Source organism: Gambusia affinis, linkage group LG10 (genome assembly GCF_019740435.1).
Source record: "Gambusia affinis linkage group LG10, SWU_Gaff_1.0, whole genome shotgun sequence".
Taxonomy (NCBI): Eukaryota; Metazoa; Chordata; class Actinopteri; order Cyprinodontiformes; family Poeciliidae; genus Gambusia; species Gambusia affinis.
This window is the reverse complement of record NC_057877.1, coordinates 12,057,065-12,084,321: the sequence shown is the minus strand read 5'-3', so window position 1 is coordinate 12,084,321 and position 27,257 is coordinate 12,057,065. Positions and strand designations below refer to the sequence as shown.

The 27,257-nt window shown below is 40.5% G+C and overlaps 3 protein-coding genes across 4 annotated transcripts; all 3 read right to left on the bottom strand.

Moving 5' to 3' along the window:
- Positions 1 to 139: 139 nt before the first annotated feature.
- On the bottom strand, positions 140 to 10,004 carry zfyve9b (zinc finger, FYVE domain containing 9b). Its single transcript, XM_044128715.1, has 16 exons — positions 9,854 to 10,004; positions 7,175 to 7,953; positions 6,974 to 7,073; positions 6,678 to 6,880; positions 5,788 to 5,899; positions 5,143 to 5,265; positions 4,852 to 5,007; positions 4,521 to 4,745; positions 4,351 to 4,433; positions 4,110 to 4,214; positions 3,874 to 4,024; positions 3,388 to 3,468; positions 2,975 to 3,137; positions 2,695 to 2,800; positions 2,432 to 2,611; positions 140 to 782 (listed from the first exon to the last, which is right to left on the bottom strand). The coding sequence occupies exons 1-16, from the start codon at positions 9,915 to 9,917 to the stop codon at positions 621 to 623; spliced, it is 2,793 nt and encodes a 930-aa protein (XP_043984650.1). The 5' UTR covers positions 9,918 to 10,004; the 3' UTR covers positions 140 to 620.
- A 295-nt stretch (positions 10,005 to 10,299) lies between these two features.
- btf3l4 (basic transcription factor 3-like 4) lies at positions 10,300 to 14,920 on the bottom strand. Of its 2 annotated transcripts, none has more exons than XM_044128713.1 (6): positions 14,816 to 14,920; positions 14,436 to 14,497; positions 13,292 to 13,405; positions 12,979 to 13,180; positions 12,089 to 12,148; positions 10,300 to 10,618 (listed from the first exon to the last, which is right to left on the bottom strand). In XM_044128713.1, exons 2-6 carry the CDS (start codon positions 14,487 to 14,489, stop codon positions 10,572 to 10,574), a joined length of 477 nt encoding a protein of 158 aa, XP_043984648.1. In that variant the 5' UTR covers positions 14,490 to 14,497; positions 14,816 to 14,920; the 3' UTR covers positions 10,300 to 10,571. The 2 variants fall into 2 exon arrangements, with proteins under 2 accessions (XP_043984648.1, XP_043984649.1); XM_044128714.1 differs by having other exon boundaries at positions 14,576 to 14,833.
- Positions 14,921 to 17,183: 2,263 nt separating this feature from the next.
- Positions 17,184 to 19,510, bottom strand: ptgfr (prostaglandin F receptor (FP)). Its single transcript, XM_044128712.1, has 2 exons — positions 18,716 to 19,510; positions 17,184 to 17,483 (listed from the first exon to the last, which is right to left on the bottom strand). Exons 1-2 carry the CDS (start codon positions 19,508 to 19,510, stop codon positions 17,184 to 17,186), a joined length of 1,095 nt encoding a protein of 364 aa, XP_043984647.1.
- Between the last annotated feature and the right edge of the window lie 7,747 nt (positions 19,511 to 27,257).

Genomic DNA, 27,257 nt, shown 5'->3' with positions numbered 1-27,257 from the left:
CTGTAGTTTTTTTTTTTTAAACGTATATATAACTTTAGGTTATCAAACAATAAGAACATTTTCATCTAAAATTCACTTTCTTGTATAAAGTTAGTGAGTTGGGCAAAATGTAAGATATGAAAGGAGTTGCAAACAGTCAACGTTCCAGGTTTATTTTCAAGCAGACGTTACTCTTTGTGAATAGTTCATTAAAACTCAAGCAGTAAGAAAACATTCTTTAAGCATTCATTCCGTGTGTGTAAAATGCCTACATATCTTCTACACTAAATTTCTTACAGTCATTATTTTAAGGTCATGGGGGTTAAATTCAGCTCCCACTTTGAAGGCCTTCTCCAGAAGGAGGCTTAGCATAGACATAAAGTCAAAATCATAAGCAAATGAGGTCCAACTACAGTGCAGCAACTGCACTTTGTTCCTATGGTCCATCATGCAGGTTTTTTGTAAGCTAGATGAAGCTAAGAGTCAGACCTCTTCACTCTTGTGATGAATAGCTGAAATGGCTGCTGGCTCTGGATGTGATCCAGGTTGGGTCCTTTGGTGGAAATTAAAGTTCATGATGGAGAGCGAGATGGAGCCGTGGTCTGAGTTAGAAGATTGATTATTAGGAGTGCAGGCGTGCTTTAGGTGATGTCCTCCAGGATGTAAAAGATGAGCTCCATCACTAAAGGCTGTTCGCCTCTCTTGTGGCCCCTGCTGTGGATGACTGGGATCAACACGCTATCCAGGGCATTGAGGTACTGGGCTGAGAGAGGCTGCCCATTGCTCCCAGCCACAAATCCCACCTGGAATTATAAAACAAGCTGCTGATTAATTTTAGTGCAGTCACATAAAGGAGATTGTGCAAGAAACCTGGCGATTAGCGATATGCGAGTGAAAGGTTGCACGCTTCCCCCCCCTTCAACTCAACCCTAGGTGAAAATAAATTTGTATACATTTATATTGATCTAAGATTATCAAAGTTAGTACAAATTTTTAATTATTAATCCATTACTTCTGGCTTCCCTAAATGTGGTGCAATAAAGAGGCTTTTAGCTTCTGGGCTCCTAACTGATAGAGGATCTATATTCATCTTAGAAATGAGCAGGATCAATGATTTGGCACAAATATCTAAAAAAAAAAAAAAAACTACAGCAGGGTTACAGCTTGGTCACAATGAACATTTTATGCCATCTATATGCCAAAAACGTAAACATGTGGCGATTATTCATATTTGCTACTGAGAGCACGTGTGGGATTAGCAGACTCTTCCCTTGACACGCCTCCCTTTAAATACCGCAGGAGATGTAAATGAGCCCTACACGTGTGTTTCTCCTGGCTGCACAGTAAAAAATCGTGACGGGAAGAGAAGAAAATTGGATGCAAGTTGAAGACTCAAAGACTAAGGCTTAAAAATACAGACTCGGCAACTTTTAATATTCAGTGTGCAAAATCAGACATGCCTTAATGATTACATTATTGGCACACATGAAAATGTGTGCCGAAGAAACCGTAAGACTGTGAGATTTTAAACTTTACCTATGTGTTGTGCTGCAAGCAGAGACATTCAAGGGTTTAAAATAATGCCCTTGAATTGTAGGTTAGTCAACAGGAAGCCACTCTATCATTTACAAGAAATTATGCTGACAAGTTGATGTCTTCATGGCCGCCTTCCTAATTCATATGAAACCTGCTGTTATGTAATGCTGTCGGCATGTTTCTTTTAAAAATACCAGGAGGAATTTTTGAGAGTGCAAGACAAGTTCTCTGAAATGCAAAGAGTTAAATAAAACACATTCAACATGATATCCACCTAGAATGTATAGCCAAATCAACACAGAATTGGTTCATCAGACAGACAATCGCAATTCATTTATGAATATTTCAAACACCAGCGGTCAGTCCTAGAGAAAACCCTGTGGGGTTAGCAAAATAAAAGCGCATAAAACAGGATTCTGGCAAAAGAGGACTGGTTGTGCAACCAAACATAAAGATTATGTTTCCTGTTAACATTAACAGTAAACATAATCTTGTGCAATCTTTAAACCCACGCTCATTTTGATCATGTTAAACCAAAGTTTGAACAACTTAAGACTCAACAGAAAAAATAAATAAATATACAGCAGGGACACCAACAGCAATTTGGAAATTTTCCTAAGAAACATTCTTAAATTGGTTTGGAAATTAAAAATTACGGGTTAGTTTTTTTTATTATTATTTTTAATTGTGAGGTTATGTCACTGCAACAAAATTTGCATTTACTTGAGTTTTCTTTGTTTTGTTTTTTTTGTTTTTAACTCTAACTCTCAGGTGTGCCAGCAGGTTCGTCCACATCTGTATTAAGCTACAGATTTTAACAAAAAATTAGATGTCAGAGCATAAAAATCTTCAAGGTTAACAGTGGGCAACAACATCGGAGGCATTTTCTACAGCATCACACTCATTAGTTTCTGACCTCATGAGAGTCAAAAGTGACCCGCAGCCCCAGTTTAGCCATGCCGTCCTCCTTCAGCAGCTTCAGGTGTGGACACAGGGCCAGGCAAAACGCCCGGGCGATGCGCTCTGTAAGTCGGCTCTGTTCGGCGGAGTCGGTCACTCCTCTCTTGGGATTGTGTCCTCTCACCAGGAAGAACACCTGGACAGCAGAGGTGTTTTATACATGCAAAAGAGACTTTATGATTCAGATAGAACACAGACATGTTGTGTTTTAATGTGTACTTCTGTCCAGCGGATGATCTTCCCATTTTCTTTGTGTTCTGACTTCTGGAACATCTTTGTACTGCTGATGGACTCCATGGATTTCCCATCGATGGGGCTTATGACCCTGCAGAGCAAAACGATTTCTTAAGCCAGAACATATAGGAAGTATTTATCTAGACATTGAAGTCCTGGATTGTTGATACAAATAATGAAACATCTTAATTAGTTTTTCGACTCTATTTTGACTTGTATTGTTCTGTAGAACTGAGCTCAGCTTCAAACAAGTGGAAGCACCAACCCCCTATTCACAGAGCACTTCTCCTCCACCCACTGTAAACAGACAAGCTCCCGGCTCTCTGGTTGGTCGAGCCGCCCACATGTGACGGTGTAGTCTTTCATCTCCCGGAGCGACCGGCGGATCTCCACCATGGTCTCCACGGTGACCTGCACCATAAGCCCATCTAAGGAGAAGGGGATAGCAATACAAGAAAAACACACAAACAGACACGAGTGGGGACACGCAGCCACACATGCATCAACAGGCAGCAACACACTCCTGACAGCCTGTTAAGTTGTCCACACACAAAAACACACACAAAGAGCATCATATTCTGAATAACCCTAGTTTAGAGGAAAGATGTTGGATTAGAAATGTCCTGTTAGCAGGTCAAATGTTTTGTGCTTCCCTTCTAATATCACTAGGTATCGTACCCTCTACGATGCTGGACTTGGCCAGGCAACCTGCCGAGGCTTTCAGGGCGCTGCTGAATATAAAAAAGCACGATCCAGTAACTAGAAAGAGAAAAAGACAGAAACAAAGAAAAGAGCAAAAGTTTAACTTATGCCACAATCGAACATTTTCTGCCCTCTGGTGTTACAGATCTGAAACTGCAACCTCATTTCTTTAAAAGTAAAATACTGACTTTAAGTTTCTGTATTAAGGTGTTTTTAAAATGTGAATGTAACAAAAAAGAACTAATGCTACAGAGTGTATAACTTTAGTACTGCAACAACAAAAAAAGAGAATAATCAATTATTCTGTTCCGATTTCAAAAACACTAATAATTCCTATAGGAGTTATACCTCATCAATTGGGTTAGACATTTAGGGTAAAAACAGTTTAAAACCAGAAAAAATCCTTTCACAAAGTCCATACTGTCTTGATAATGTTACTTTGGTTTCTCAATGAGCTGTTACCTTTGCGAGGCTGGTTGTGGATGCTGATAGCTTGGGTTTGGTACTGGCCGTCGTCGGTTTGCACACAGATGAGGTGGGAATCTGCTGTCTCATTGAAGGATGCCCCTATTGCCAGCACATGTTCATTGGACTTGTTTATGGCCTTCATTAACTGAGAAAAGGGAACAGAAAAAGACCATAATAACAATCAAGCCTCAGATATGCATACATTTCCTTTAGAGGCTCAGTCTTCATACCTCATTATACCCGGTAGTCGGTATGTTTATGAGAGTCTTCTGAGCCTCTAGATCCACAGTGAGCCCCGGTACCAATGGTAGGCTGTAGCGGTAATTCCTAAAGTCCTGAAAAACAGGAAGCATAAAGAGGTCAGTGTCTGCAATGGGAAGTTTGGCAGAAGTTATGACACCAAACTTCCTCCTGATGCTGGTAAATCCGGTGTTGTAAGAAGTGAAAGCCGTTGCAACATGCTATACTCACGACTAACAGTCTCATTATGGTGTGACCTATTTCCCCAAAGAGGGGCTTCCTGAACCGCACGCTGTACAGAGGACAGGGATAAACTGGACAAACAGAAATAAACGTGAATGACTCAGGGGGGGAACTTGACACATTACAGCTGGAAGATGTCACAGAGTGGCATTGCTCACATCTATACTCTGCCCCAAGTCTCAGCATGAGGCGCAGGGGAAAGGCTTTAGCCCACGGCACCTCTGCTCTGTGAACCAGCAGGCCAAAGAGGTAGGGCTGATTGGGGAGAGGTAGACCTTGAAGTGACTGAAGGGTGGAGCAAACGTACATGAAGCCTGCATGATCCTCGCTGCCTAAGAATCGGCTGCTGAACAGGAAGAGCGACAGGTGCCTTACAACCTTCCCTGCAGAAACAAAGAACTGAAGGTCAGCCGAGTCATTATGACAAGGCATATACCATAAGGGGAAAGCCATGTTTGCTATTCAGAATGACTGGCCTACTCGTCCTACCAGCCACAGTGTCTCTGTAAAGTTGGAGGAAGTGACTGAAAATGTCTTTGGGGAAACTTTTCTCCTCAGGCAGGCACTGAAGGAGCACTACCACCTCCACCTGGCCCACAGCATGCATCCCCTTCGTCGTCACACACCAGCACTTCCTGTTGACATCTATCACACATTTGAGATAACATCTTTAAGTTTTAGGATTATCGCTTCTAAGGCAGATGAGGAACTTTATATATGCAAATTACATTTTATCAGGGGGTTCAAAATGGAGAAAGAAAAAGGAAAACAAATACATACAGTTGACAAGTTTCACCATAGCAAGTAGGTTTGCATTGAGGACAAACACCAGTGGCTTCGGCCGGCCGCTTTCCAGCTCCTGAATGAGTAGCATCTCAGAGGGCTTCTCCTCCACGGTGTAATCTGAGTGGGGAAAAAAAGTCACATGACTGTAATCTCATCCCCTGCAAACCAATAACCCTAAATTCTTCCTAATTTATTTTATTCCCCTTATCGGTTCATTATCATTCTGAAGAATGATAATGTAATTGAATTTCTTAACAGAGAAAAATAGCTAGAAAGGGGTTAATGCACACCTAACAGGGCAGATGGATAAAATGTTCCCAGTACCCAAAGTGTTTGTTAGTATGACACATTGAAGGTAATTTGAAAATTAAATTACAAGCACGTCCTGTCAGATCTGCTTAAAAGTTTCAAGATGTTCTGCAGCTGCCGACTTCACTTTTCTACTTTTTCTGTTCTTACTTTTTTAATCTTCTCTTTGTTAGCAAGACGGACATCCAGCTGAACATTGAGCTCCACATTTTCCTCTTCTGCTATTTTCCCTGCTTTGCATAGAGCTTCTTATTTTATTTCCTCTGTTTGCAGGCCGTAGTAATAAAAGAAGCGGAGGCAGAAGAAAAAAAAGAGCTGCTAAAACGTCACCTCCTTTGACTCCAGTAGAGGTGAGGATGGGTGGGAGGCCGTCTAAGGGGATGAGGTTGGCAGAGCTGCTCACTAAGGCTGTGGGGCCCCAGCCATGAGGACCACATGCCTCCTAAAGTCACATTAAAAAAGATGAGCAATCTATGAAGTATTTACACCGTAAAAGAAACTACAGGTAGGTAGAGTGCAATGCAAAGGTACTCATGCCATTGCATGGCGAAGCTTTTCGTCATGCAAAATCAGCTCTTTCAGACTTTCTAATTTTATAACAACAGACTTATGTTTTTCTTTTTTTGTGTTACAGACCACACCAAGTAGTGTGCATTTGTGAAGAAGAAGGGTAATGGTGAATGCTTTTATATTTTTTTCATAATGGAAAATACAAAATATCACATGCGTTTGTACTGAGCCCCTTTAACTTTGATAGCCCTAAATAACATACTTGGCTAAATAAAAAAATAAAGTTGTCTGATCTAGTGTCAGTAAAAATACAGCTATTTTGTTGGAGAATATTATTGAACAAACAGCGTTATGAAGCCTAAAAGTCACTCTAGTTGATATAAAATTGTTGAGAAGTTTAGAGAAAGATTAGGTAATCAAAATAAACTATTATGATTTCAACATTTTACAGAGCAGTGATCAAACTAGTCAACAAAATGAGGAGCCTGCCACTAATCAGGAAATAAGCAAATAGGCCATTGCTAGCTGTGGAGGAGTTGCAGAGATCCACAGCTCAGGTGGGAGGAAGGTTTTAAAAAGTAAAATTATTTCACAACTACGTACTCATTTAAATCGGTGTCTGACATCAAATCCCAGTGACATAAAAACGCAACATTAGATTCTTTTAGACTGGTGTGTATCTGGGTATATTTTTCATCTATTAAACCTACATTAATTGTTGTCCTGTGTGGTTTCAAGGTTCTCCTGATCTGTGGTGAACCAGCAGGACTTCTAGCAGGCTCGCCCAACTCCCGCCTCATCAGGGGTGAGAAAGTAAGTCCTCTCACTGGTGTGGCTGGAGCAGACTCAGACTGCTGACCAGTGAGGATTTCATCTGCAAACCACACCCTCCTTTTCCCTCTCGGAGGAGTCCCTGTAGGAGAAGACACAACACATTGGTAGTGCATTTCCTTTTTTTTTTTCATTTGATGCACGTAGTAAACTACTACAGTGGTATTTTACTTACTCTTGACGAGGGCTGAATGGCAGGATACACAAACCCTTCCCTCCTTGCCATCCAGATGTGTTAGTCTAAACTTCATATTGGAGCAGAGCGCGCAAAACACCTGCCAACATGCACACATTCGTTTCACACATCACTAGCTGTGTTTCGCTTCAGTATCACATAGGAAATGTTCCACTTTTGAGTAAATCAAACTGCCCTCACCTTGCCACAGGCACGGCAGTGGTGCCTCCTCTTGGTGAATGTAAACTTTGTCCCACACTTCATGCAGACCTGAGCTTCAGCATCAGGGACCCACACCGGAGCCACCTCCCCCAGGACGTCACCCTCATCCTCAGGCAGAACTCCAAAGGGGCTCATCTGCGAGTCATTATCAGGATCCGTTGGAGGATCAGCATTCTTCCCCTTTGCTTCGTCCTCACCGGCTCCCTGGGACTTGCCTCCACTTGTCTCGGCTCCTCCTTTAGATTTGACCTTCCTGAACTCGCGAGTCCTATTGCACGGATTCTCGTGTGAAGAAGTGAAAGATGCTGCAGCTTCATCTAAGCTTGAAACGTGCTCTGCCTGCTCCAACCCACTCTCCTCCCTTTCCTTCTCCTCAATCACAGACTCCTCTTTGGACGGGAGAACCTGAGACTGAACGCCTTCCACCTGATCCTCCTCTTCCGGCCAGACGGCCTCGGCGGGGCTCAAAACCAGGGTGCTAGAAGGGTTATCATCGCCCCATGTGGAGATGGTGGTCACAGTGCAGCTGCCTTCCTCCAGCTGGGACTGTGATGCTGCTTTGGTTGGACGCTCCAGTGGTTTTTGTCCACATTGCCTTCTGATTGTCGCATCCGAGGAGGCTTTGGAGGGAGAATGTGGTCGGAGTTGACTGGAGCTCAGTCCAGGCTTGGTCATGTCACCATCTTTGAGGACCAGTAGACAAGGTCTGTTCAGCCACTGCTGCTTGGAGTCCTGGAGAGATGGGTTGTCTCCTTCGTCTGTTCAGACAAAAGTGGGGACAGACATGTCTCTGACTGTTTATACTGTGTGTAAGTATGCCTACTTTTTGAACCTTTCCACGTTTTTATCACATTGCAACACCAACTTTAGTGTATTTTCTCTGCTGATCTATGTGATAGAGCAACAAAATGTAGTGAAATATTGTGAAGTTTTGTGGAGAAAATTGTTGCACAAAACATTGTTAAAATTTTTTCTAAATGAAAATCTGAATATTGTGTAGCAATATGTGCCAATAAAACGGATTCTTGTCACATAGGTTCAAGGGGTATGGTGAAATTTAGGAAATACAAAATAAGCAGCATAGTGATGATCTCAAAGTGAAGTCCAACTTGGTCTTCAATCTATAGGGTTGCTAGAAGTGGATATCTTGCAATGTTACTTTAATATTTTCAGATGATGTTCTTTCCATATGTTGTTTTCAAAGCAAAACACTTAAACATACCGCCATCCCAGTGCTTCATTGTTGGCTCAATTTTTTCAGGCTTGAGAGTTTTCTCTCAAATGCATGGATATAACTCAAAGTTAGTTTCTTTGTTCCTTGACACATTTACAAAATAACCCTTGATTTATTATGTTGATTTTGGAATAAACGTCTCGTCTTCTCTAGGTAGCATTTCATCCCATGCCGGAGCAAGTGTCGTTTCACTGGAAGTAACGGCACTCTCTTACTTGATTCAGCCAACATCTTCACCACTTACTTTTCTTTCCGTGAGGTTAGGACGCACACATTTTGCACTAAAAAACATCCAGCTCTGAGATACAAAACGTTTTACCGTTCCAAAACGGCATGATCGCTGTGTCCACATAATTGTTTGAACAAATGAACGATGCAGTGCACCTTTAGGCATCTGGAAACTCTACTCGGGGTTGAATAAGATTTGTGGAGTCACAATTCTTTCTTGATATCTTGTCTGTTTTTTTTTTTTGTTTGTTTGTTTTTTTTTTTTTTGGTTTTCCCACTGTGTCATACAAGTAAGTTATTGTGTCTGAGCTGATTTGGACAAAAAAGACTTGCTTAACTCAACCTACCAAAGTCATGACGACGACATCATCATCATCATCATCATCATCATCAAGGCTCTCCCAAATGTTTGAAGGCTGACGTTGAAGTAAAAAAAAAAAAAGGCTATCCTTTTATACAACGCATGTAAATATCTGGTTTTATCTGTATATGCAAACCAGTATTACAAGCTCCTCCTTGTCTCTACCTTGATTCATTAATTTTTGTAGCTTTCTGCAGTCGCAACCAATCACTGATTAGATTTCTAATGGGTCGTTGGACTGCAAATATCGACGCATGAGAGGAAGACAAGCGGTCTACAGCTCTAGTCAACCCATAGGATTAACAAAATGTTTGGCTTAATACTTGTAAGTAGATTTCTGTTTGATGTTGGAGCTCGTCCGTTTCAGCTAAAGGCTAATTAAACGACTAATCCTGCAGTTCAAACTGCATTGCAGCTTTAATGAAAGAGAAACGGGCCGGGTGGTGTCGCTCCTGCTGCAGACAGAGAAGCATCCGTGTAACAAAAAACAAAAAAGAAAAGAAAAGAAAAAGAAAGCGGCCGCAGCATCCAGATCCTCGCGCGCTCTCTTTATCGGGACAGTGACGCATTCGGCAAACACGTGCGAAAGAGCTTTCGTCCCGCCACGCGGTAATCGAGACCCAGCCGGCCGGCGGCAATGCGACATCCTCTTGGTTACATCACATCCAGCCGGACAGGTCATGAGTGCGGACACAAACACGCATGTTTGAAACGATGCGATCAAGGAGCTCGGCCAATGCTGTGTCAGCCTTCTTTATCATCATCCTGCGACGCAGCATCAGAGAAACTGGATCAACCTGCTTAAATGTATGCGTACATGCACGCGGCCCCTTACCCTCTGTTACTTCTCCGAGAAGGCTTTCATTCTCATCATCCCGGGCAGAGAAGAACTTCAGCATCTTATCCTGTTACATCTGAGTGCGGGGGAAGCAGCCGTGGCTTGCCCAAAAGCGGAGAATGAGATGATTCCTCCTCCTGTCTTACAGCCCTCCCTCCCCTCTCTCTCATGGAGATCTTTCCCCCTCCCCGGTGTCTTTCTGCAGCTCTTTGAAGAAATCCAAGAGGTGTGCAGAAACGTCCCTCCCCAGTTTGCTGTCCACACAGTCCGCAGGACAGCGTGCGAGCCAAGATAACAGTGCATAGATGCCAACCTTATGCACAATCTGTCAGGCTGTTTCAGCAAGTCAGCATAAGCACAAAAGCACCAAAACCTCTGAGGAAAAAAAAAGGTTAATAACGTTTCTGCATTCACCACAGCACTATGTAAAATAAATAAATAAGTAAATGTTTGTCACATTTATTTTTGCCATAAACAAACAATACTATTTTAAGACCTTCTGTGTATAACCTGTAGTTTTCACAATGATTAACAATAAGGTGGTGAGATTTAAGTCAGGCTTTCCACACACCAGCCTGACTCAGTGGGCCACTGTAAAGTAGAAAAGTCTCTGGGATTGTTGATGAGATGTGAAATGTCTGGGCGATATAAACGCAGAGAGACGTTTCTGCTTCTTCTCGGTCCAGCCCAGTGCACGAGGTCATCAACATCTGCGCTAGTTCGCCTCGTCCTTTGAAGCTTCATCGAAGTTCTCCACCAGATCTGTGACACAGGAGCAGATACGCTGTTATTTATGCGGCTTCGATGCTTTGCAGTGGCATTCATACCATTTCAACATGTTTGCTTTTTTTTTTTTTTCTTCCACAAACTTCCAAGTACTGTATTGATATTTCAAAGATACAGAGGAGGACACAAGAAGAAAAACAGACAGAGGAGGACAGAACGAAGGGAGGAAAGCAGTGAGAAAACAAAAATGAGATCACTAAGGAAAAACAGATGAAGGAACAGAGAAGAAATAAAGAGGAGACATTTTTCTGAAAATGTCAGAATGTTAATGTCAGATGTGAGCTTAATTCACATATTACTGACATTTTATATTTGTTTCTAGAGGCACATCCTGTTGTCTGTAATGTCGGTTTCGGGGGACTGGACAAGCTGAACATGAACAGAACCTGCCAGGAGTTTGTTGAATCCGGCGACACCTGAGGAAGTACATCTAGTTCTTTTATTTAGAGAAGTGGTGCTTATCTTCTGTGAGGCGGAAACGTTTTTTTAGTGTGGCTGACACTGTAGTTTTTCCACAGACGGACAGATAAGCTCACATTCTGTAGATAAATTGTATGGATGGCTAAAACATTTTATTTATTTCAAAGCCTACAGCTACAATTTATCATTTAAAAGTATGGGCGCTGTGCATTTGAGTGGGTGCAAACAAATTCTGCTGGATGTAATCATAAAAGTGGACCTTTCACCTAGTGCAATTGTTGACATTGCTGGTTAAACACAGAAAAACCTGTTCATGGGTGGACTAATACAGAACAATGCCTTAGCTTCTATTATTAATTTTAATAACATTATTTAAACATCTTGAGGACTCAACCATACAAGGCAAAGGAGCCGGAACGAGAGAACGTGCTGGAGTTGCAACTAGTTTCAAGAGTTTTTCTGCGATCCAGCATGGTTTATAGCAAACTGCCAACAAGACTTTATGATCTATATGGCCTTCTATCCTATGAAGATCAGATTTGTGGAATTACAATTAGTTGTCTTTGCTAAAGATTCTTTTACATAAGCTGTAGGCCTCTGCAGCTCCTCCCGAGTTGCTACAGGTTTTAGGGTGCTTGTGGAAGTAATGGTCTCCTTGCCAGGCCTTTCAGTTTAGGTCGATGGACGTGTCCGAATAGGTCTGGAGTTGTGCTGTACTCTTTCCATTTTCAGACGATAGATTGAACGGGTCTCAGTGAGGCGGTCAAAGCTTGGGGCATTGTTTTATAACCCAACTTGGCATCAAGTTTCTCCCCGAGCTGTCAGCGTCTTCATGACGCTGTTTGCTCTCTAATATTCTCTAACAAACCTCAGAGGTCACAACAGAACACTTGGATTTGTACTGAGATTAAATTACACGATGTTGGCACTGTACACTGGAGTTACTCTATTAGATTTAGCAAACGCGACTGAATAGCCGTTGCTTACAGAGTCTCTAAACAACTGTGATATTTACAAAGAACATACCTGGAACCTCATCATCCTCTTCCTCAATGTCTTCTGGTTTTGGAGGTTTGCCATCGAGAGCTGAGAGAGAAGAAAAATCCTAAACATAAACCAATTATGTTTTCCTAATTTAAAACTAACATGTCCCTTGTGGTAAATCAAATACCAGGAAGGTTTATTTCAATAACCTTTCGTTACTAAAATAGTGGGGAAATTATAACTACAGAACAGAGAGAAAGGACTCAGGAACATGTGGGTTACTCATAACGGACATTATTATTGAAGTATTCTGCAACAGTACTGCAATTACACACTTTCATTTAATCGTACAGCTCACCATTTTGTGCACAAAACAGACTGGAGATCTTAGTTTCAGGACAAAATGTAATAATTATGAACATGAGAACAAGCTTAAAGACTGGATGCAAATCAGTGGCATCAAAGATACGTACAAAAATAGTGATTCCAGTAATAAAGATTAAACTTGATGAGCTACACTCTTGATAATGAAGAAATAACTTCTTACTTTTCAGTCTGTCACTATATACTTATAACTCATCTACTAACTTGGTGAGATGGGTCACTTTTTCCAATAAACAAATGAGTCCATATGTTGATATTCAACTTAATAAGCAAGTTATGTATTCATTAGCTGAAATTGGACAAAGATCCCCTAAACTGCTGCACTCCCCATCTTGTCTCTATTGAGACGGAGATTCTTTCAAAGGTTTTGGATAAAATTATCCCTCCCAGAATTAGACGATCAAGCAATCCAATCTGCCAACATATTTGTGCCACTTTATTCTTCTTCTCAGGATGACAAAATATCCACAAGTCAACATTTTAGGCAGCTACTTATTTCTCCACACCAACAGCTACAGATACAAACCTTTCGCTGGATCTGCACCCACCTTGCCGGGGGAAGTGTTCGGCCAGCTTCCGCAGGCTGCTGAGGCTGTCCCCTCCCAGCTGACTGAGGATGCTGGGAAGCATCTCTGTGAGCTGCTTGGTCTCAGCGTGGCCTGTGATGGCGAACGTGTTGGCGGACAGAGACGCCTGGACCTTCGGGTTGTTAAAGTGGATCACAGTCCCGTCGTCCTTGATCATGTTCACCTGGAGCGGAGAAACAATGGAATAAGTCTAAACATGTTCGGCGTGCTGCAAAGTAAGGGAGGCTGCCCGGGTAATTATGAAATGGAAACGCGCTCGATTTCGAGTTTGTACCTCCTCGATTCCAGCTATGTTGTTGACAACTAACTTCTTCAGTGAACTCTGGAGCTTTTTGTCATCTGCCGTTGCAGTTCTGTGCACCACCTTCTTCTTCCTGCGCGCTGAGCCCTGAAACCAAAACACAAAAACGCTCTTCAGTGATAAAGCCACTTGCAAAAGTGCAAAGAACTGGAAGAAGCGGGTAAACATATGAAGTCATGGTTTTTGGGGCTGAATATGGTTTGAATACTGTAAAAGTTTTTGTTTGCCATGATAAAGCAAAACCTGATTTTAATTCATTAATCTGAGTTTTAAACCTTTAATATTTCAATATGCTTAATCTATTTGCTGCCTTGATTTAGGAAGAAAAAACAAAAACAAAACTCAATTTCAGAGAGAATAATGTGTGGAAAACAGTGTTGAAGCAAATGATTCAACACTGGTCAATCAATCATCTCAAAATGAAAAGAGAATGGTACAATTGCAAATCTACCATAAGCTGTGTAATCTACCAGTCTGGGTGTTGTAGAAAATTAAAAGAAGGAAGTCATAGTGGAATGAAAGCCATAAGACGTTGCATTGCTGTGTAAACAAGTGGGCAAAGGGACTTGAAGTCAATAAGGTGGATATTCTGGAATGGCCCAGTCAAAGTCCACACCTTGACTCCCAAGAGAATTTGTGACTTGAAAGGGGGATGTTCACAACCTATCCCTACGACCTGACAGAGCTTCAACAATTTAGCAAGAAGAAAAATGCAGGATCCAGACTGAGACCCATCCACACAGACTCCATGCTGTGATTGCAGCCAAAGGTGCATCTATCAATTATTGACACAAGTGGGGTGAATATTTATGTCCTCATTGTGTTTTATTTAATTCTCATTATTTTTGTAGGAATTAGTTTTACTTCAACATTCAAGAGAGGGTAGGGGTATATTTCATTTAGTTTGTGTCAAAAAAGAGCCAAACTTTGTTTATTGTGATTGATTTGTAAAGACAATAAAAGAGTAAAGCGTTCAAGAGAGTGAATACTTTTATAGGCACTGTATTTCTGCATCTTGACAGTCTGAACCATTCTTTATTTCTTAGTTCTCAGTGCTTTTTTGTAACACGCTTTTAAGATATTGTTGCCAAAGACCAGTCTGAATTGGACAGCTCACCTTTCCTCCTATCCGCACCTGGGCTTGAAGCTTTGCCAGTTTCTCTTGATTCATGCTGTCACCTGCCAGGAAACCACACAATGACATTAGCAGCATAAAAAAGAACTACCGATATGGTAGCTGCTTTTATTAGCTTCAACCTTAGCTCCGCCTTCAAAGGACACCGTGTAGAAATAAAACAGATCTACAAAAAGCGCACACATGCTTTAAATTGGAAGCCAGATGCGATCAGATGTGAATTTGTCAGCCTGCTAGTCCAACAGCTGCATACATGAACCCATAACAAACAGCACAGCCGTCCTCTCCTCCGTCCTCTTCCCTGTCCAGAAAACAACAACCTCACAGTCCGCTCACACAAACAAGCTGCAATCTGAACAGACCTGCAGAAATCTCCCCAGATGTTTGCAGCAGAGAAGCATACAGCGGCGTCTGTCTGTTCTTCTTCGTTTCCGACCAGTAATAGAGACCTGAGATCGGGGTTGTGCTGACACCGACTGGACGTTTAGCATATTGCAAAAACAAAGCGATTGCATTCTCATTTTGATTCGTAAAACACCTTAATTTTACACTGGAGTTCTGTTTTAATGACACATTATACTCCTAATGAGGCCAAATATAAATAAGAAATTAAATAGTATGCCTCTTACTGATGTTGCGTTTAACATTTTTATTCAACTTTGCAAATTTGTGTGGGAGAGCTTCATTTCATATTTATTTTTTGACTTTCTGATCCTATCTTGATGTATGTTTTAATGATGCACAATAATTGTCAGAGTTTTGCAAATAGTTATCTCATGAATAAGTTTGTCTCTCTACTCTAAGCTGGAAACAAGGTGAGGTGGACCATGCTGTTCTTGGAGAAACTGGTTTCAGCTAGTTCAGAGAGACCCCTCTACTCCTTATCTTTACATTTTTGTTTTATGACTGACCCCGACCCCACTTTCAATAAAACCAGAATGCTGCAGGGGGACAAGTTGGAGTTGTCCTGAGGCACCACTGAGACTCTCCCCCTTTGCAAAGACTGAAGTGTTACTACTCTCCGTGTGGTTCTTAACAACATGTACAGGTTAAAATACTCAACAATAATAACTTGATTACTTCTACCACTAGTTCTACCACTTAAACTCAATTTTTTATTTTGTCATATGACAGCAACAAATTTCAGAGTAGCTATTGTTCTTTTAATTATTTTAACTTGATAAAATAATGCAAAGTAATGTCATATTTTTCTATATTGAAACTTCACTAGCAAGGACCACGCCACAAAGGGATGAAGGGATGTAGGAATGAGGGATGAAGGAATGAAAGGATGAAGAGATATAGGGATGTATGGATGAGGGATGAAGGGATGCAGAGATGTAGTGATAAAGGTTTTCTTATTTTCCCAAGCCCCCTCAGACGGAACCTGTAGCAAAAGAAGCAAAGCATAGTTATGAATGAAGAGGGATGAGTTAAAATAGATAGAGGTTGAGGAAGAGTGGGGTTGACGAAAATGTAACAAGCTGAGATGAATGGGTGACCAAAGTACAAGAAGAATGATTAGAGGTGTGGTTTGGGCGTGGCCCTGCTCCCGAACCTAAGTTAACACATTAACTTCATTGCTGGAGAATGTGGCCTGCAGAGAGTTGCATTTTACTGTGAGATTTTTAGAGTTCATGACTAATAATTGTTTTTATTGATAGATTCTTCCACCTGAGCTATAGATCTGTGTATATCCTCCTTAGCCTCTTGGCTGCTTCTCTTCACTCAGCCTGTCAGCATAAGTGGATAGCTTTGTTCTGGCATCCTTACGGATGTGCTAAACACCTTTCATTTTAATGTAAGAAGAACAGAATTAAAATCTAACATAAAATACACATAAATTGTATTCTGTGTTATTGGGAATGTGTTTTCGAACCTCTATTTACAATGTTTGCACTTGACATATCTGACTTTTACAGCTAGTATGTTATAGTAGCTCTAATGCAAATAATAGCTCATAAAGTAATCGAGGTAATGAAACTATCACACCAACATTATGACGTAACATGTATTAGTTTAATGCTTGTAAGTCATTCAAAACATTTTATCCAAAAATCAACCATTTCTTTTGTGAAAATACACCAGAGAAGAGGAGAGAGATTTGTTCTGTGGGGCTCTATTAGCTCATTGAGCAGCATTTCCCCCAACATGCGAGAAACCACTCTAATTAGTTTGCATGACTTTATTTTATTACTGCTTCAATAGCAGAAGCCATTTGCAATGAAATCTGTAAAGGTCAAAACAAAAAGTCTTGGCCATCTCATATCAATCAGCTCACTCTCCAGGATTTTGAAATAACCTTTCCGTGTAATGGAATTAAGCAGAAATGTTCACATCCAAAATGTTTAAATCAAAACCAAGGTCAATATTGATCAAATTACACCAGCAGTTGTTGTTGTCATGCACGTATGGTCCGAAATCATTCATTCACATTTCACGGCAAAGTGGTACGATATTCTGGAGCTGCACTCAAAACAGAGACACTAAGCTTCACTAGAACAACAAATGGTGGAAACAATCCTCCAAAATGTCTTCTGAGCACTAAAAATTTCAGACAGTTTTGTTCTGAGCCACTTATGGAACAAAGATGATTCTCAATGAGATGTTAAAATGCAACGTCACTCAGAGCAGAACTGCACTGCCGCTTGTGTAGTCAACCAGTGACATGTGAATTCTTCCACATCCTGGTCCTGTTTTCTCTTCAGATCAAACCTTTCTGGCCAAAGTTCAGGTGATGGATTGGACGGCAGTGTCTGGCAGGGGCTGTCTGCTGTAGCGGATGCAATAAGATTTGCTTGGCTCCCGCGAGCTGCCGAGCGTGCTGCGCTGCCAGCGGTGGAAGGTGTGAAGCTTTGAACCCCAGCAGCTGTGAAACAACATGAAGATCTTCCTCAGGACGGCCTTCCTCAAAAGGATGTAGACCCAAGGGTCCAAGATCTGGTTCCATGTGGCCATCCGTACTGTTGTCAGCAGACTGAAACTGGACGGTTCATCTTTAGCTCTGGTGCTGAGAATGATCACATGGACCTGGAGCACAGAATAATACAAAGTGAAATACTACAGCTGAAGAAAATACCTTGAATTGGAGTTTGTTGGCCAGTTATTCCAATGAAAGATAGAAAGAATTGCTGAAAAAAATCAATGTTTTATGCAAAATTTACGTTTTTCTTGTTTTATGCAAGACGTTGGGATCAATATTTTGTCAATGACCAGTTATCTGTCCACAGACTAGCTTTGATTTGTGTTTTGGATCATGATGTGGGTGAACACCCCAAGTGTGTCATGTGAAAGGAGATTGACCCGAATGTTCAAGAGCAACCCAGGAACCTCCAGAAGTTAAAGACAATTCATAAACTGAAAGATGCTTGAACTCCAGTGTCTCTGTCCACAATGGAGCGACTTTACTGTCACCAAAGACAACAATCTCAAAACACAACAATCTCAAAACACACATGATGGAACGGGTAATGCAGGCTAACATTAAGCTTCTCAAATGCCCACGACCTGAACCATAATGAAGATTTGTAGACTACATTTAAAAGCAGGTCCATTCCAGGGAACCAATCAATTTGATGAGCACTACTGTTTCTGATAGCAGCATTTAAATATGCAGACAGAAACTTGCTTAATGCTACAAATAGAGTGTAATTTCTCTACTATTTGCTAAGGAATATATTAGTGGGAGGCAATATCTGTATATTTGAGCCTATAATTTTGATCCTGATCACATTAGAGAAAAGTTAAGAAATTAAAATAAAATAACCATGCATGCCATAATTCTGACAACAATGTAACCTAGTGAGTAAATAAAAAAAAATAAAGATAGGAAATGGAAAGCCCAGGATTTTACTTTCAATCAATCAATCAGGCAAACAAATTTTATGTGTATAGCACATTTCAGCAGCAAGGCATTTCATAGTGCTTTACATCATAACAAACACAGAAACACAATGCAACATAGAATCAACAATTAAAACACAACATTAAGTCAAGTTCCGTCAATAAATTTGTAATTGATTACGTTTCAAATACAATCGTAAACAGGTGGGTTTTACCGGTTACACTCCTACTGTGTTATATGGAACAAAATACTTATTGCTATTTTTTTTTTTTTTTTTGAAGGTTTTAATCTCACTCTCAAAACCTCAGACACCAACAAAGATGTAACCAATGAAGCTCTTTGCATTGGCTCCCACAAAATAATGAAATTCTTCCCATCAAATATGCTAAGTAACAACACACTGAGAGCAAGTGCTTACCAGTAATGGCCCCCAGCACACGCAGGACACCAGCATGATAGCCAGCAGCTGGCAGATCATCTCCAGGTGGTAGGATGTGCCTCTGCAACCGTGTTTGTGGCGCAGCCTGCCGTGCAGCAGGGCACAGCTCGCCAGAGTGTTGCACACAATGGAGAGCAGAAGAGCCAGCAGACCCAGAACGGAGAAGATCAGAGGTAGCAGCACATCTAGCCAGTCTCTGGGCTGCTCCATGTGGAAGAAGCACCAGCTCCTGGATCTCTGAACCTCATAGGGTCTCCTCAGCAGCACAGGCAGCAACGCCACCAGGGCGGCGAGCAGCCAGGTGAAACCAAGCAGCCTTTTCATGAGGTGCGAGGACAATACTGCTGAGTGGAAGATGGGCTTGGTTACTCCAATGAAGCGCTCCACGGCCATTGCACTCGAGAGAAGCAAGGGGCTCAGACCGTAAAACACCATACACACCCCGAAGATGTTGCAGACGATGCCATGCGGGTCAAAAGTGTCCCACTTCCTGTGAAAGCGGTAGACGTGCAGCACCAGGGAGCCATTGATGAGGTGACCCAGGAGGTCAGTGGTCACCAGGCTGCTGGCAAACAGCAGGAAGGACGCCTTGGACTTGATGCGGTGGCGACTGTAGGATTTGATCAGAATGAAGAGAGCGAAGCTGTTGGAGAAGATGCCCACCGTCATGGAGATGACGGATGCAGTGACAGACAGTTCCTTATGGCAGCAGGTGGAGTTGGAACCTCTGACCTCTGACCCGTAACGGGTTTCGGAGCTCTCGTTGGATGACATGATTTACTGCAATCTTTAAAAAAATAAAACAACAACAACAACAGCAAAAAAAAAAAAAAACATTTGAAAAACAGATTTAATCTATTTGAATCATAACTTTACAAGTATTTTGTGTTGTATGATTTTCTTGACAAGGGGTATTCACCCAGATATTTTTGTAGATTAAAGGAGATTTCCTCATGTTTAAAAAATAAAATCTGAGCTCAGATGAAAAATATTTTCAAATCAAAGAATATTGCAGAACATGGTTAGATAAATAATGATCGCACCAGCTCAAAAAAATTGGTAGTTAAATCAAATTCAAGGTCTAGATATCGCTCTTGTTAGACGCCTGAAAATGTCAGAAGGAGGACTTCTTACCTCCAGTTTAGTTTGCTGGCTCCTGTGGTAAACAGCCTCCTTAACTCGCTGTCTTTTGAATCAGCAGAATTAAAGGCACATCTCTCCGTGTCTCGGTGAATGTCACTGAAAGTCGCTGTTCCGCCTTCGCTCGGCAGGTGGAAACCTTGGTGAGAGCTCAAAGACGAGGCGAGCTGCGCAGGAGGCATCACCAACTCAGACGCACCTTAAAAACATTTGCATTTGAAGTGTCTTTTCTTGAGGGGGGAAAGAGACAGAAAAATAACAGGAAAAAACCGAATGCCCTTTTATTTTTGTCAGGCGAAAATCTGACCTGGCAGTGAAACAAAATTGTGTCCGTTGTTAAATTACGCATTGTCTTTAATTCGCTTGACACCCATTTAACTCAATTGTGCTTCTCTTACAACACAAGTCAGCAAAATGGATGTAAAGACCGAGTTGACACCCAAAGGGTAGGTGGGGAGTGTGACTATTCCACTCCCACCCAGGACTTATAAGCATGATGAATTTGAGAATTGAACAGAGCAAAATAGAGTTGATGGTTATTTATTTTACAGAGTCAGACTTTTGAGAACTACAGTCACTTATTCTCAGTTCACAATATAAACAACTTTTAATGAAAAATGAGGAGATATATAATGTTTTTAAACTATGGGCATTAAGTTTAGAGAGCTTTTTCTAAAGCATCAGTTCTCAGTTTGGCTCTAACTCAGTAAAGCTTTCATTCCAAGTTTTCAGATAATGGTTGAACCAGTCTGGGATTTTTATTTAATTTTTTTCAGCTTTTTGGGGTTATGTTAGAAAATGGAAACAGCAACAGCAAAAAGAAAATAAAGTAGAAGAATAAAATATACCTCTGCATGTTTGACTTAGGAAAGTACGGAAGTGTTTCACTGCCAGAGATGGAAAACAAATACAGTGGCATTGGAACTTCCTCGCTGTGACCACATTTATATCTCATGAAAAACCAAAACATGATTTTGTTTAAATGAAAAAGGTCACAATAGCAAAATGGCTAAAGCAGCTTGTGGGATGTTTCAGTCTACAGAAACGGTAACACGAGAAAGTTTCTAGGTTTAACAAGAGGTGAAACTTGTCTCCTAAAAACAAGTTTTGTATCCCATTATATTAAGAAACTCTTTAAAGAGATGCTGCTCATTCCTTGGTGAATCAATTGAGTAGTGTCATAATTTTACTCATAAAGTTTCCAGATTCGCAAGGTGGAAAAAAAAGAAAAAGCAAATAAATAACTCAGTCTCCTCAAGGTGAAAGGTCAGAGCTTCTCTCATCAATCCAGACCCCAAAGTTCAGTGTAGCTACCTTGAAGATACACTAAAAGGTATAAATTGGGTGTACAAATTGGATTGGAGTGAGAGTACAAAATGCAGAGAAACAATTGCCATTGACTGGTTTTGCTAAGACTAACGATTCTGTTTACTGAGCCATAACACTTCAAATCAAATCAAATCAAATTTTATTTGTATAGCACATTTCAGCAGCGAGGCATTTCAAAGTGCTTTATATCATAACAAACACAAAAATACAAAGTCATGCAACATAGAATCAACAATCATAACATTACATTAAGTCAAGTGCCGTCATTAAATTCATAATTGGTTTTCAGACTTGGAACTGGAACATAATTTCCCATCTCCAGTTAAGTCTGCAAAATTTGCTGTGTAAAAAATAAATATTGAACATATAACCAATTTTCTTGCCTCATTTTATTCTGTCTTGATATTCACACCCAACATTGAAAAAAAAAAAAAGAATCTTCCATATCCCTGTCTCCATAGCAAGTTGTTTTCTCCTCTCAGCCTGGACTCAGACTTACTGCTGCATCAGAAAGGTCATCGTTTTCATTAAGTCTCCTGATGTCGACAGCAACTGGAGCACCTTGTTGAAACTTTTCAAGCACTTTCTGAGAATTGCTCTCATGTTCAATTCAATTTATTCATTCAACCTCTTGGCCAGAATCCAGCATAAATCACTTCAGCCAAAAATACTGCTCACTTTGTGGGTATCATTATGAAATGACTCCGCTTCATTGCCCAGTCGAAGTCTAGCACAGAGTTTTTAACGCTGCAGAGTTCCTGCTACAATCACAGCAAAAGGTGGATTCAAATACATCTACAAATTTGCTTTGGTCACATACACAAAATTACAATAAAATACAAAAAGGTTTGTGACTGCAATGGGACAAAATGAGGAAAAAGTTCAAGGGTTGTGAATAATTTTACAATGCTCACATGTTATTTCTTGTAGTTTGTGTTTTGGTGTAAAGAAAATCCCATGTATCATTTCCTTTTATCTTAGAGGAGTTGCTTCTTCAGAAATTTCAAATGCATTCAAAGAAGTTTCACTTTAAAAATACCTCTTGTTATTCCTGCATGCACCGTCAAACATGCATGCACCATTTCCTAAAGCATTAAAGCCTTTAAAATGCTACAATTAGATTCAAAACAAACACACTTGATTTATTAGTTCTTTCATCATTCATTAGGGGATGAAACACAACGTGAACCTCAGAGGCATGCTGCAACAGACTGCGAGGGAAAATTCAAACATCATTCCATATATTTAGCTTTACTTTGAACAGATAAATAAAGGCATGCATGCAAGTCATAACTGTTAATCTAATGCTTCTGTTTGAGAACGCGTTTTGCTTTTTTTGTTTTATTTTTTTGGAAGCAGTTTGTTGAGTTTGGCACTTGGAGCTCTGATGAAACTTTTGCTTATCAAATTGAAATGTTCAGTTTTTTTTGTTTTTTTTTACCTCAATAGTAAAGTCACAGGGAAAACAATTTAGACTTAAGTACAAAATGATAATGTTTATCTCTTAAATGGAAAAAAATATAATTAAAAATTAAATACCCAAAATGAGTTACCTGCCTGAGGCTTCTTGAGATGTAACATTTCTTTAATAGGCTTTTATACATCTATAGCAGTGTGTGAGAGGGTGTATTTGATTAACATCCTGGCTGGATACACTTTATGACTTAACAGGCTATAAAAACATTCAGCTAATCTTTTAGTTTTGTACCACTTTGCCACCTCATGAGAAACACCGAATTTTGTTGTCCATTTATTTTGTTAAGCCTCCTAAGAAATGTACTTTTCAGACACCAGCAGTTCAAAGGACTGCAAAACACAATCATGGCCCCTTTCTGATGTACAAGTGGTATAATTTTACTAAGTAAATAACAATGAGTCCATCAGCTACACAAAGCACCCATTGAAAGAGAAAAGAACAAGAAAAGAAGATAAAGCAGCTTCCTTTTTCCTTTCATTCAATTGTGATCTTTTTGCGCTGAAATTGAATCGGTGGCGTCTGTTCTCTTTGACGTAACAGAACCTCTTGTCATCTTGAAGTGGTTATGAAACCTCTCCCTCCCACTGAGCTCTCTTACTTAGTCTATGGATCACTAATTACTCAGCCAGGACAGTCCCAATGCAAACGTCTTTAGTGACATTACACCCTCAAGTGTTGTGTCAGACTCTCCCTCCAAGCGGCAGAGAAGCTGGTAACAATGTGAGGGGAGATAAGGTACGGGAAAGAGAGGGGGGAAAAAAAGATATTCTTTTGTTGCCTGCATCAAATGTGGCTGCTCTAATAGACTGACAGCCTCTGCAGGGCTTTAGACTGAGCCAGAAGGAAATTGGGCAAAATGGGAAAATAACCCATAATTCATGCTCTTCTCAACCAGCAGCTAAGCTTCCTTCCCAGTATCTCCATAAAATCACTAAGACGCTCAGAAGACAAGCTTCACAGACAAGAGACAGACCTTCTGTTCTTGTACGTTTTCTCTTCTCTTGTCTTGTTCCTCCTCCTCAACGTCTGCCCCGCTGAGCCAAACTGTTAATCGGGCAAAGTTGCAGCAGAGCACATCAACCTGTCTAATTTCTTGACTCGATGTGCCACAAAGACAGGGGGATTTCACTGAAAGGCAGCAAATTCAGGGCTGGGAAAAACGCTCAAAATCAGCTGGAAAAAAAAAAAAAATTACATTTCAGTCAGATGACATCTGCTTCTAAATCTCAAAAATAATAATATTATTAATAATTAAAAAAAACAGCACCAGACAATACAGTTGATTTTAAAATATTTCACAATTTAGACATCTTATTAGTTAAAATTAAATGACACTCTGAACAATAAATAACAATTAACCATTCAGAATGAGGATTCAGGATTTCAGACTTATGACAAAAAGAATATGTTTTCTTGCTAAAATCATTAACCATCCCAGTCCGTTGCTACATTTACTTTTTGACTTTCGATGAGTCTTTCTCATTTTCCCACATTGTCAATACCAGCCATTCATCCACCCCTGTTCCATACCTTGATGGTCACGTGGGGCCAGTCATTGGCTGAGAGGCCCTGGAGTGGCTGCCAAGCCATTCATGGGCAACACAAAGACACACAGGACAAACTAACATGTCCACACTCTCACCGAAGGGCAATTCAGGTGGCTAATTAAGGACACACTGTACAAAAACAGCTATTGGTTTCAGTCAACTGGACTAATTTAATCAAGCTGACTGTACACATTGCCTAACTTAACTTATGAAAATATGTTAGCAGAACTGAAAATATAAAGAGAGAAACTAGAACTAATCCATTCTCTCTCCATAAGAAAATGACTTATAGTGGTGATCCACAGAACAAGCCTACAACAGCATGGTCCACGCTTAAAATAAACCTAAAAGAAAAATAAATAAAACAGAACGTTTCATATAATGTCAATCTGTTTAGAGCATTTTTTGCATGCTGTGTTTGTACAACTTATTGATTCATCAAAACAAAAAATGTCTGAGTTGTAAAATATTTTTTAAGACTTCTTAAGATTTTTGTCTTAAATTAATATGATTTATTTTTTCTTTGCAAAACAAAGCAATTTGCAGAGCTGAGCTTCCCTAAAGTAGTCTTGTGTTTGTTCTCCATGAAGCCAACAGATTGTGAAGACGAACTCAAAGGAATGCTGTAGGAGCCCTTTGGGTTTCAGAAGGTGTGAGCGAACCACTCCCATGTTTCTATAAGAACATTTTCATTGTGCATGAGGAGAACATTGTCACTGTCACCTTCCTGACCTCACCAGCGCTTTCTTTACGCCAATGGGACTAACTCTATCCCAAGGACATAAAATATGCTTTTGAAGTTATCTCGCATCTCTTCTTGGGAATTGGAGCAGACCCATGCTCAGTTAGGATCCACACCCTAAATAAGACACGTTTGAAGTGAAGTGACCACGCCATACAGTAGGAGGATGCACAGGGGCGCAGTTGGTAGCACTGGTGCCTTGCAGAAAGAAGGTTCTGGGTTTGATTCCTTGGGTCTTTCTGCATGGAGTTTGGATGGAGAAAGCGGTTCACTCTGAGTACTCCGGCTTCCACCCAAGGTCTGTCTAAATTCTCCTTAGGTGTGCATGCATGATTGTTTATCATGTGTGTTGCAACTTTATGAAAATGTGAAATCAACTTAATAGTGTAAAAACAGTGATTTTTAAACAATTATTTTCCTAACTTGTCTTTTTGATTTTAATATAAATGATGAAGAAAGTTATGTCAACTCACTTAAAGTTGTAGAAATAACTTTGATTAAGTGTTTTGAACTTGACAGTTAAAATTGATGCACCTTAACTGAGTTAAAGCAACAAGGAAACTAGTCTGAATCTAAGTTTAGTGAACAAATTTTTTGCAGTGCATGCATGTTTTGTACAGTGGATGGCAGCAATTGACATATAAACAACAGAATCTTGCAGTATTCATTGGCTGCAGTAATATTGTTGCATAATTTGAGCTTTAACATGAGAAAATGCCACCTAAACTCCTGCCCAGTTCCATCATTTGTGGTGGTAAAACAAACTGCAAAGATCATTAGTATCCACCAGAAGGCAGTGCAGGCTCAGTAAAGGCTTAATATTTGGTTTAATACACTTTTCAATGAATTCTGCCTCTAAAAATAGTGCATAATGTAAACATAGGCAAGATTCGGTGATAAAATGTGAATCTCAATGAACTCATCCATGAACAGTTATCTCAGAATGATCACAGCTCTGCAGGATGGTGGCATTTTGCAGGACAGCTGATAAGGCTGAGCAATAACAAATAGAGCAGCTGTGTAACTGGGGAAAAGACAGGCTGCACTTATCGACAGCCGGTATGTGGATACTGTGGATGTGATATGTGTCAAAATGGATATTGCTGCTGAGGTTTGTTTGTGTTTTTTCTCCTGGTGGCCATTTTTTTCACCAACCATCACAGAAAAACACAGATTAGACAGCGACAATTATGACGGAGGGAAGGTGGGGATGGTTGACTTTTCTAATTGTTTGTCTTCAGTATACCTGATGGCAGCTGTTTATTCTCGTCTATTTCTTCGGATCTGTTTTTCTCAAAACGTTATCTCAACTTTACATTACAACATTTCTGAAATGAAGTCTTCCTGTAATTAAAGTTGACACCTATTTTTTGGACTCTCAGTTTATTCAAACCAGTTTATTAATCGGAGAATTTGTTTTATTCTTTACCGGAAGTTGAGGTAAATATTGATCTTAGATTTGGGTAGAAACCCTTTCATTATTTTCTAAACGTTTCTGAAATCAAGGGAAATTAAATAAAAAATATCCAATGGTGCATCGGCTTAAATTGACTCTGTTTTGTTGCAGGTTTACTTTTAATGCCTTTAAAAAAAGTATAATGTTTCTACCATGAAGGGCCTTTGATTGATGTGCGGGACTCGGTGCAAATCGAAGAATGAATCAGTGGGCTTAGCATGGCACCCCGGCACTGCCTGGCATTTTCTCGCAGCACCTGAGAGCTTTCTAACATTAGGATTCCACCTGAGTGCAAGCAGTTGTGGTAAATGGGAATGAACAGGCAGCAGTCAGTGTGTTTGTCCACAACTTGCCTCGCTCCTCCTCATCCTCTTCTTTTGCAGGGCAACACATCCTGAATGCTGCTAGAGACGATTCTCATACGATTCTTTACTCATGGCAAGCTCCCCTCTTTCCCACAGTCCTGCACACTGAGACACGATTATGTGTCTGGACTGAGGATGCTGCTGGAGATGAGATGATATCATTTTGTCTTATCTCAGCAGCGGCCCTGTATTTAGCTAGAAGAAAGTCTCTGAGGGCTTGTTCTGATATTTGGCTGTAATTACAGTTGTTTGGAATATGAGACGCAATCTGGCAAGAAGAATCAATGGATACAAAACACGGAAACAAAAGACAGCAATTTTTATATTTATTAATCAATTCCACTGAAATGGGGCTGTTGGTGTTATTGCAGTTCTGTATGGACTTTGCAGAACTTGTACGTGTGGGTTCTCTCTGGAGACTCCAGCTTCCTCCCACACTACAACACGATGAGTCTATTGAGAACA

What these genes read in the sequence shown, in the direction of transcription:
- zfyve9b (XM_044128715.1), bottom strand. Translation starts at nt 9,917, where the DNA reads ATGCTGAAGTTCTTCTCTGCCCGGGATGATGAGAATGAAAGCCTTCTC. An exon ending in CCATTCAGCCCTCGTCAAGA is followed by an intron (nt 6,881 to 6,973) that starts GTAAGTAAAATA and finishes CTTCTCCTACAG; the next exon opens with GGACTCCTCCGAGAGGGAAA. An exon ending in TCACTTTTGACTCTCATGAG is followed by an intron (nt 783 to 2,431) that starts GTCAGAAACTAA and finishes TTATAATTCCAG; the next exon opens with GTGGGATTTGTGGCTGGGAG.
- btf3l4 (XM_044128713.1), bottom strand. Translation starts at nt 14,489, where the DNA reads ATGAATCAAGAGAAACTGGCAAAGCTTCAAGCCCAGGTGCGGATAGGA. An exon ending in AGGTGCGGATAGGAGGAAAG is followed by an intron (nt 13,406 to 14,435) that starts GTGAGCTGTCCA and finishes TTTTGGTTTCAG; the next exon opens with GGCTCAGCGCGCAGGAAGAA. An exon ending in CGAACACTTCCCCCGGCAAG is followed by an intron (nt 12,149 to 12,978) that starts GTGGGTGCAGAT and finishes CTTCTCTCTCAG; the next exon opens with CTCTCGATGGCAAACCTCCA.
- ptgfr (XM_044128712.1), bottom strand. Translation starts at nt 19,510, where the DNA reads ATGTCATCCAACGAGAGCTCCGAAACCCGTTACGGGTCAGAGGTCAGA. An exon ending in TGTGCTGGGGGCCATTACTG is followed by an intron (nt 17,484 to 18,715) that starts GTAAGCACTTGC and finishes TCTGTGCTCCAG; the next exon opens with GTCCATGTGATCATTCTCAG.